The 10,007-nt window shown below is 44.2% G+C and overlaps 1 protein-coding gene across 1 annotated transcript; it reads right to left on the bottom strand.

Moving 5' to 3' along the window:
- Positions 1-3,889: 3,889 nt before the first annotated feature.
- NFKBIA (NFKB inhibitor alpha) lies at positions 3,890-9,630 on the bottom strand. Its single transcript, XM_026711148.2, has 6 exons — positions 8,817-9,630; positions 7,606-7,714; positions 6,398-6,608; positions 5,875-5,963; positions 5,506-5,766; positions 3,890-4,673 (listed from the first exon to the last, which is right to left on the bottom strand). The coding sequence occupies exons 1-6, from the start codon at positions 9,068-9,070 to the stop codon at positions 4,626-4,628; spliced, it is 972 nt and encodes a 323-aa protein (XP_026566933.1). The 5' UTR covers positions 9,071-9,630; the 3' UTR covers positions 3,890-4,625.
- Between the last annotated feature and the right edge of the window lie 377 nt (positions 9,631-10,007).

The raw sequence follows: 10,007 nt of genomic DNA on the forward strand, positions 1-10,007 counted from the left end.
TCCTGCATAATTCTGATCTTTGTAGGGATTTATCTATCTCTTTCAAAGCCTTTAATGCTAAACTACTAAGGGCCAGTCTGTGGTGTAGTTCTTGACTGCTAGTTCTTTTACTATTAATAATTGTTCTTAAAAGGCAAAAGCTATCCACCTGTTCAGAATTTTATTGTAATTTCTAACACCGGTTGTTGTTCCTTTTGTCATTAGTTTGATCCTTTATATTTAATTGAAGTCCACTTTTTTCTCCCCACTGGACTTCTTGATTCTCAGTGCTAGAGAATCTTGCAGATCATTTGCGTTTTCAGTTATCATGATTGGCTATAGATATCATAGTCAACTTGGTTGCTTAGCCTAAAGAGCTACATGGCGACTATTATTTCATTCACACACTATATTCATCCAGCATGTGTTTTGACGTTCAATATGACTGGTATAATATGCAAACATTTTTACTTATACAGTATTTGAGAACCTGATTGAACCACATACAGATCAGGGAGCGATAGAATCAACTGTGCAGATTCAGCCCTGAAGGTGTATATCTTGGTTTTAGAGGAGGGGGGATTTCATGGAGCATATGTGGTTAGACATAATAGCATTCTTCTTTAAAGTCAAGATCATGTTATTCCTGCACCTGGCTGAGTAGTAGTAGAAGGGATGTCTCAAGTTGGAACGGATGGTGATTGGGGCATGTGATGGAATGATGGGTGCAGGGGATGGATTTGTAATTTTTTACTTATTGGAGGAAGACCCGGAACTTTCAGATTTGGATTTTCCCAGATGTGCCAGTATAACTACTCTAATAAAACAAAACTTTGAGAAAATGCCTGTCTTGGAGTTTTTAATTGGAGCTAGATTTTTCTGGAATGCTAACATCCATTATGATCATAAAGTTGTGATAATTGTAAAGTGTGTAACTCAATGTGATTTTATCCTTTTTTTGCAATGGTCATTAAAGTGAACCCTTTGTTCACAATGGGCTGCTTTTGCTGAAAACTGGAAATGCCAATTTCCCACAAAAATGTTTTAAAATAGTCATGTGACTGTGGGATACTGCAAATCGCTGTAAATGCAGACCAATTGCTGAACACCTATCATGACCCTTGGGGGGGGGGGGCTATCATCCAAGCTGGGTTGTAAGTAATCTTGGGGGAGGTCTGTCATAACTTTGGTCACTAAGTGATTAGTTGTAAGTCAAGAACTACACCTGTATTCATAGCGACCCGTCCCTCCTCCAATCTCTACCTGGAATAATTGATTCCCTTCTATAGGGAGAGGGGTGGTGTGGTGCTGACTAGTTAAGACACTGAGCTTGTCATTTGGAAAGCTGGCAGCCCATGTTCGAGACCTGAGCACCAAAGGTGTGAGCTCTCGTCCTCGCCTCAGCTCCTGCCAACATACTATTCGAAAGTGTTATATATTTGCATACTTACCTATGATAGGTTGGTCCGTAGCGGCGGGAGATTTGAAGAGCCGTCATTGGCCACGAGCCGCGAGCAGCCGGCTATAAAAAAGGCTGCCGCGGTTTCTCCGCGCACAGTTACTAGAAAGAAAATAAAAAGAGAAAAAGTCAACTGGGTCTCGAGTCTCTTTTCCCACAATGCAACAAAAAGTATGCAAATATGAATACATAAGTACCACTTCGGCAGGAAGGTAACAGTGCTCTGTGATGTCATGTAGCCATGAGTGAGGAAATGTCTTCAGACAGCAGTGCTTAAATCAGTGGTTCCCAAACATTTTCAGTCCACCGCCCCCTTGGTGCTACAAATTCATCCTCAGTGCCCTCCTCCCAGGGTTGGGATTCAAATTTCTATGGGTGTGGCCTAATTTGAGGGCATGGCTTGCTGGTCACGTGACTGGGTAGGTGTGGTTTGGTGATCATGTGATTTGGTGGACGTGGCCAGATGACTGGCAAACCAAATACAAGTGGCCAGTTAATGGCCAGTTGTTTAGCAAGTGTTCTAATTTATGACTGGTCTTTCCAGTTGACCTGTTTTTGGAGTTTTGACAGCCATGCACACATATACACACACACTCCCTTCCAACCCTGCTGGAGCAGGTCATTGGACTAGAATCGGCAAAACATTTTTGATTAGATTCTAGTAGTGAATAAAATCTAATCAGAGATGCTTTGCCAATTCTTGTTGATTTTTATTTGTATTTCTTTATTTTATGTTGCTGAATTGCATTGACATGTGCGTCCCTTCTTGTGCACAACCCAGAAGCTTTTGTGATTCTTTGCAGCAAAAATTACCGAACTCTGACTTTGCTCTACTTTTCAAACGTGACGCCACTGCCGTGTTCTAGGTGCCGGCCCCGCAGGTCCACCCTATTGAGCCCGCTGCACTGGAAGGACCAGCCCAAGCAAGTCCGAGCAGAGCAGTGCACCAGGTCAATGGAGTGAGCCTGAGAGAGGGAAAGAGAGAGAAAAGAGAGGAAAGAGAAAAGGGAAATAAAGAAAAGGGGACAAAGAAGGGGGGATGGAAGGGACAGAAAGAAATAAAGAAGCGGGGAGGGAGGAGAAAGATGATATCTATTCTAGTCCAATCACCTGCTCCAGCAGGGTTAGAAGGGAGTGTTTGTGTGTGTTCTCCTTGTAATTTACCAGTACATTTTGGTTTTGCCTTCTACAGAATTGGCACTGTAATACATTGGGGAAAAGTAATTTTTAGGGTGGAGGTCTGGTCCAATGGATCCTGTTTAAAGCCTCAACAAAATGTGAGAGCTTCCTGATAGTCTTGATTATGTTTCATCCACAAAACCTTTAATAGAAGCCAAAGAGGTTTCAATGTGCTGACAAAGATGTTTCAGTGTGGAAAAGGGCCTCAGTCTAAACTAGGCCTCATTTCAATTTGATGCATCAAGTTTCTCTCTCTCTCTCTCTCCCTCCCTCCCTCCCAGACTGGCTTCGCTCTACTTTCCCAATGTGCCTGCGGGGCTGGTGCTTCGAACATGGATGGTTAGATGGATAGACAGACAGGTTAGGTAGGTAGATAGATATATTGGTAGATAGATATAGGTAAGAAGGTAGGTAGGTGGGCAGGCAGGCAGACCTTTTGGATGAATGTATGGGTAGGTGGGTAGGTAGGTAGGTAGGTAGGCAGGAAGGCAAGCAGGCAGGAAGACAGAACTTTTGGATGGATAGGTAGGTAGATAGGTAGATATATTGGTAGATAGGTAGGTAGGCAGACAGGCAGACCTTTTGGATGAATGTATGGAGATAGGTAGGGAGGCAGGCAGGCAGACAGACAGAACTTTTGGATGGATAGGTAGCTAGATATATTGGTAGATAGCTAGACAGAAAGACAGGCAGGGTGTTAGGTAGGCAGGCAGACCTTTTGGATGGATAGACGGACGGACAATGCGACAGTGGTGGCACTTTGAGAAAGTGGTGGGGGCGGCTTTTCCCAACGTGCTGCCGCATTCGAGGCGCTGGCTCCAGTGCGGTACGTCGATGGGCCTACAGGGCCGGCGTCTCGAACGGCCCTCTGCCGCCTTTTAGCACCCCTCTGCCGGCCCCCTTGGGGATGCTAAGAGGCAGCAGGGGGGCGTTCAAGGTGCCAGCTCCAGAGCAGTACAGCAGTCAATGGGTGAGCCTGCAGGACAGGCACCTTGAACACCCCCTGCTGCCTCTTAGCACCCCCGCCAAGGCATCCCACCACCACCCCAATGGCAGTACTGCCCACTTTGGGAACCACTGGCTTAAATGATCTTGAAATGGAGATGAGCACTGCTCCTATAGCCTGCAATGCAGTAACATCTGCAGGGACTTTTACCTTTTAAAAAACCTTCTATAGGGAAATAGTATACTTAAGTGAATTGAGTTTCATCAGCTGCTTGATTTCATTTGAAGTGAATTTTTTTCAGCAAAAGAGATTCAGAGCCAGAACCATTTTTCATTTTTTTAATAAATATGCATCTCACAAGTAAGAAAACTATTCACAAAATTTACAAAGTATACATGATATATATATTACAAAGTATAGGGCTTGCAATAGACAGCCTGCATGTCAAGGATATCAAATTGGATTTCTTCAAGGGCTGGATCCCCCTGCAACCCATTTTCAGCCTGGACGGCGTCCTGCAACACTTTGCCAGCCAAAACGGGACACGGGAGGGCCCCTGTGCCTCATTTTGGCTGCCAGAGGCACCATGGGCCGCTCTTTTGCTATTTCCAAGCAAGCCACATGGGCCAGAATTAAGCACCCCGTGGGCCTTGAGTTTGACACCCCTGTTGTACATCGTTCCTATTCTTTTACTAAATGATCAACCAATCAATCTGAGGATTGCCAAAATTCTTCTATTCATAACGAAGAGTTCCTACTCTCAGTCCTTGGAACAGGTTATCAGTCAAGCAGAAATATATGGAATGTCTTCCAAAAAGTCACAAGAGATGATGGATCTAGCCAGTCCTGTTGTACTGTGTAGAGTGAACACAGAGGTAGTTCACTGCAGTTCTCAATTCTTCTGAGACCATGCTGATATCTACTACACCAATGTCGCACAAGGATATCTGAACTCGACCACTTTTGGCATCTTGCTGTTTTCACCATGTTTTTGAGGTGACTACTGTAGTTCTGTAACTGTTCATACGGTTGTACTTGCAGTCTTTTAACAATCCTCCTCCTCTAACAAGACACGTGCCGCCCGCCAATAATGCAGTCATCATAGAGAAGCTAGACAAGGGAAATTTTTAAAAAAAATCAGTTTACGGATTCCTTTAAAGATGGGTTTAAAATGCTTCTTCCGCAATGCACAAACCAATGTACCATTAACTTTCACTGAATGCACACAAGAAAGTTAGCATCATATTTCGCATCAATGTAATTTCCTAAAATCTAAGGATAACAGTGATTAAGAAGCTCTGATCTCAGCTTTTGAAGGTCTTGGTAGTTCTCAACTACAACAGTAATTGAGCCTGGAATTAACAGTTGTTAAGTTGATCATGAAACAAGCAATCATGTGTCTGCGCCTGATTTTATTACCTGTTTTGCAGCAATTGGTAAGCAAACCCACTGTCTGCAATGGGTAGTTTGCTGGAAATTGAAGCAAAACACAGGAAAAAATATAAATAATGGTCACATGATGCTGTGAATGGCCTTAAATTTGGACAGGTTGCCAAGTGCCCAATATGCGATCATAGGACCCTGTGTGTGTGTGCGTGTGTGCATGCATCATAATCTGCGTCATCAGTACCTTTTGCGGGGTCACTAGCAATACAATATTGCGTGCAAAATATTTTTGTCAATATCTTATTTATGTGCATTTTATAAAAGAAATTTAGTATAGCAATTTACTTGATGCAAGTGCACTGAATCAGAAAATTTTCTACATTTTTCTGTATCCAAAGGTTAAAGATTGTAAATTAATTGCCTAGTAAAGTGACTTAAGGAACTGAAGGCAATTATAATCTATTAATGGACAATGCATTTTCATACTTCTTGCCTCATAGAAAAATATGTGAAAATTATAGGGGAATTTAGCTGTACAGAAAGAACACCAACTTACTTCATCTTCCGTATATTCCAATTCTGATTCACAGCTTTCTTCATCGTCACTTTCTGGTAGCATCTGCAAATCCAGTGTCGTAAATTGTCTCAACTGTTCCTGTATGAAGGAGTTATTTCTTCCCCATGTGAGCTGGTATGGAGAATAGCCCTGGTAGGTTACTTTATTCACATCTGCTCCATGCTTCAACAAAAGGGAGACCAATCCTTCGTTCTGCAAATCTACAGCCAAATGCAAAGCAGTTCTACCATTGCATGGCTCCTGTTTAGTGAAAAACAAAAGGGAACGTAGTTAGCAATGGAAAAGGCATCAGAATTACTTTCAAAATAATGGGACGGTCTGCTTATTTTCCCCAGAGAAGAAACCTACCTGAGCATTGACATCTGCTCCCAAGGACAGAAGACATTCTACAATGGCCAGGTATCCTTGAATAGAAGCCAGGTGGAGACACGTGTGACCTATTAAGTACAAGTGAGAGAAAAATATTATTTTCTGTGATGAACAATTGCTCCAAGGTATTAGCTGTGATTTTGAAAATCATACATATTATAATCTATTCAGTATTTAGCATAGGTTGTCTGAATGAAGTAGTTTGATACGTTGGGCTTAATTATAAATTATTCTTTGAATGCTATTATTCCAAGAGAGAAAACTTCATTTGTGCCTCTAATGCTTTACATGAACCTGTCCCAAAGGGAAATTCTCAGCATTTTTAACTGGCACAGACTGTGATCTCAACAACCTGAAGGGGACTCATTTTGCCAGAGGCAAGAGGAACTATGCAATTCTTACTTGTTACAATAACTTTCAAAGAGAACGCAAGCCAACACTGCAAATCAAAAGGCAACAGTATGATGCCGCAGTGAACCAACCAGCCAATGTTTGCACTTACCGCTGTAGTTCGCTGACTGTAGGAGAGAATGGAGCTGGGGCTTCTGGCAATACTGTATAAGAACATTAACTCCTCTGAGGGACCCTTGTTCACAAGCAATGTGCAACGGTGTGTTTCCTCGGAAATCTCTGATTTCTGCATCACAGCCTGCTTTCAGAAGAGACTCCGCAATTTCAGGCTGATCTGTGATTGCCGCCAAATGGAGTGGAGTCTACAAAAGGATGTGACAAAATAAGGCAATCTGCTAGAAAAACAACACAATCTTTGCTATGCATGTTGCCATACAATCCTTTATTTATTTCCGTTAGTGAATCCTACTCCCACTCTGTGTGTGTGTGTGTGCACGTGTGTGTCTGTTGATCCTGAACATGCATGTGCATATGGATTCAGGATCAGCAGTTTTAAAGAAGTCTTTTTAAAAATTGCAACTTTATTTTATTCATTAGATTTACAGACTGTCTTTTCTCCAGGAAGTGAAGGCAGCCTGCATGTTACTCTTGCACTTTTTGTCAGAAAATTTTGTAGAATGGGTGAAGTTGGGAAACAGTGATTGGCTAAAGTTTTCCAGTGAACTTGCGTGGCTGAGAAAAGGAACCTAAAATATTTCTCAATGGTTTTTTTTGGTCATGGAATGCATTCTCTAGTATTTTGAGAATTGGCTGGGATCATACTAAGTCACATCTGATGAACCCAACTGGTGTCCTACTTCCTTGCTTTTGAAAGCCTTTCTTTCCAAATGTTTGTGAAAATATGACATTAGTGGTGTAAGAAAAGCCAGAACCCTCAGGCCAATAATCATTTTTGCCACTAACCATCGAAAGCCACTTCTAAGTCAGGCTAGTAAAATCCAAGGACCCTTAAATATTCTTAAATAAATTATTCTCGGCAATGGGCAAACAAGTGTAAGAAAATATATTTGCTCTTTGACACTCAATAAGATAAGATGTAATTTTGTATTTATACTATTTTGCACGGTTTTCTGTTAATGTGCCTTTCTTTCATCTATTGTTTTAAAAGTATATTTGAAACTGTCTCCATGTTGCCTAGAAGCCAGGGGTCTCCAACCATGGCAACTGTAAGCCTGGGGAATTCTGGGAGTTGAAGTCCTCCAGGCTTAAAGTTGCCATGGTTGGAGACCCCTGGCCTACAGCACCATGTCTGACCCCTCCCAGGTCAAACAAAAATTAAAAATGCAAAGAAGAAAGTACCTGGTTGAGATTGTTCTGGAAATTCAAGAAAGCCGCATCCCGTCCTGCTTGGTGAATGATTTCCAAACTTAAGGATTTTTCTTCATGAATAATAGCCAGATGGAGAAATCTGTAATAGGAAAACAGTGGGAAAAACCCAACGATGAGCCAAAAAAAAATATTCCAGAATAAGTTAGTTCTCTTCATCACGTGGGCTACGTGCCTGCTGGAGTCATAGGGGGAAAGAAGGCGATTTCGAAAGCCTGGGGTTTTCAGGGCCGCGCGTTGCTGCAGCCTGGTATTTTCCGTGGAGGAGCTGAATGTTCCGGGCAAGGCGCCAGGGACTTTCCAGCGCATTTCAACCCAGCACCCCGCCCGGCGCCTTGCGAAGGCTCCTCCCTCTCACCGCCAGTACACCAAGTTCCACAACCTGGCCACCTGCCAAGTACAAGCATGCGACGTGGGAGGGGAAAACCCAGTTTTGCAAAAAACCCCGGGATTTTTTTTTCCTTTTAGGTAACTAACAAAAAAAAAAGGAGGGGGCATCAAAGGAACCATTCTTCCCAACGGCCCTCCGCTTCCTTCGTTTCGAAGGATCAACGCGGAAATTCCAACTCCCTTTCCCCCCCCAATCCCGATGCAATGACAGGAAACCCCAAAAGGTGACTCGGACTACAACGGCTCGGATGTCAACCTAGGTTTGAAATTATTTTTTAAAATTAAAGGCGCCGGCGCTCAGATACTCGGCTGCCTGCCTTCCGAAACCAACCAAACAACTAGACCCACATCCGTTTACTTTCCAAGGGGTATACATATATCCTCAAGGGATCCCATTTCATCTACGATTGCCCATCTGCCGCCCGTGGCTTAACAAAGTCCCCTCGCCCAGCCTTTTCCTTGACGATTCCCCCCTCCGCTACATTTCTAAAATGGACTTTGAAATCTGAAGTGGTGGCGGCGAGGAAGATCAAAGAACCACTTTAACTTGAGCCGAGTCTCGTCCACGGCCACTCAGAAGTACCCCTTTACGCCGCTTTCCACTTCGCTTTCTCCCCTCACCCAAGGCAGGCTTAGATTTGCGACCGTCAAGTGTGAACATCCACGGGATGCACTTTTTGCGCTATGCACGGAATCCAACAGCAACGCGAACCGAGAGAAAGAGGGCTCTCGCTTTCCACCGACCCCATATCCCCTGCCCGGCCCGCATTTGCAACCCGCATCCCAAGACTTACGTGTCTCCATCTTCAGTCACTTGCTGCTTCCACGCCTGGGCTAAGGCCCCCGGGTCGGCTTCCACAGGCTGGAGTCGAATATCTTCCAATTCCCGGACGAGGTTTTCGTAGTCGTCGTCTTTCATGGAGCCTAAGCCGCTGTCGTGTCTGTCGTCCTGGATCAGGCTGAGCTGCCTGTCCTTCTTCAACACTTCCCGGGGGTGCACGTCCATCGTAAAATCCATCGGGTAATCCAAAGTACTGGGACTCAGCATGACCTTGGCCGAGTGCGCGCAAAACGCTTTCAGTCCGGCGCTCGCGCTCTCCGCTTCAACTAGTAGTAGTTGCAAACTTCTCTCGGGAGGTTCTGGCGGGCGGAGGCAGCGCTTGCCTATAGAGCTTCGGCAAAGGGGATTTTTTCTGCGGGGCGGAGCTTGGGCGGTTGGGAATTTCCCAGCCAAGTGGAAGGCGAGGCTTCAAACTAGTCTGGTCCTGCTTGGAAAGGCTGCTGTGGCGGAGCAAAGGGTGCCCTGGCTGAGGAATTCCCTCCCTCGGTCATTCTCTGGAATTTTTTCCTTCCTTTTTTACTACAGAAGGGAAAGTTCTTTTGATTGTACAACTCGACGTGATGGAGGCCGTTCCCCTCCTCCGTGCCTTTCTGCGCTTCTTGCCTTTCCTCTGTGTGCGATTCCTTGCGGATTTGCACGGATTGAGGTGAGGGTGAGCAAAAGCTTGCAATTCCTCAAAACTCCCCTCTTTTGGGAATCCCCTTGATTGGTTGCAATTTCTTTTCGGTTTGGGAAAGATGCTGGGTCACTCCAGCAGGGCGGAGAGTGGGGAAATTCCTTTTGCGTTGCAAAGCCGTTCTTGCAGGGGAAGGAAGGGGAATCTCAAGCTGTAAATTAATGGAAATCACTGTTCTCTTTCACGACCCCAGGTTTTCTTACGTTTGCACATAGGAGTTTTTGCTCACGTTTGAAAGTTGCCCAATTCTCGCGCCTTCCCTCGTCTCTAACAACAGCTGCAAGGCAGGTAGAAATGCATTCTAGTGGAAGGCTAATTTCCTGCAATTGTCTCCAGAAGTTGCCCCAAACTTCGTATTATTTTGCCCTACAAAATGCAAGAAGAACGTGGGTTGCGTTTTGAAAAAAAACAACCATGGTTGTGAAAAAAAAATCGGCATGCATTTGGGAACGCAAAACATCCTCCTGA

This window comes from Pseudonaja textilis, chromosome 1, assembly GCF_049901715.1.
Source record: "Pseudonaja textilis isolate UNSWEBS1 chromosome 1, rPseTex1.2, whole genome shotgun sequence".
In the NCBI taxonomy this organism is placed as follows: Eukaryota; Metazoa; Chordata; class Lepidosauria; order Squamata; family Elapidae; genus Pseudonaja; species Pseudonaja textilis.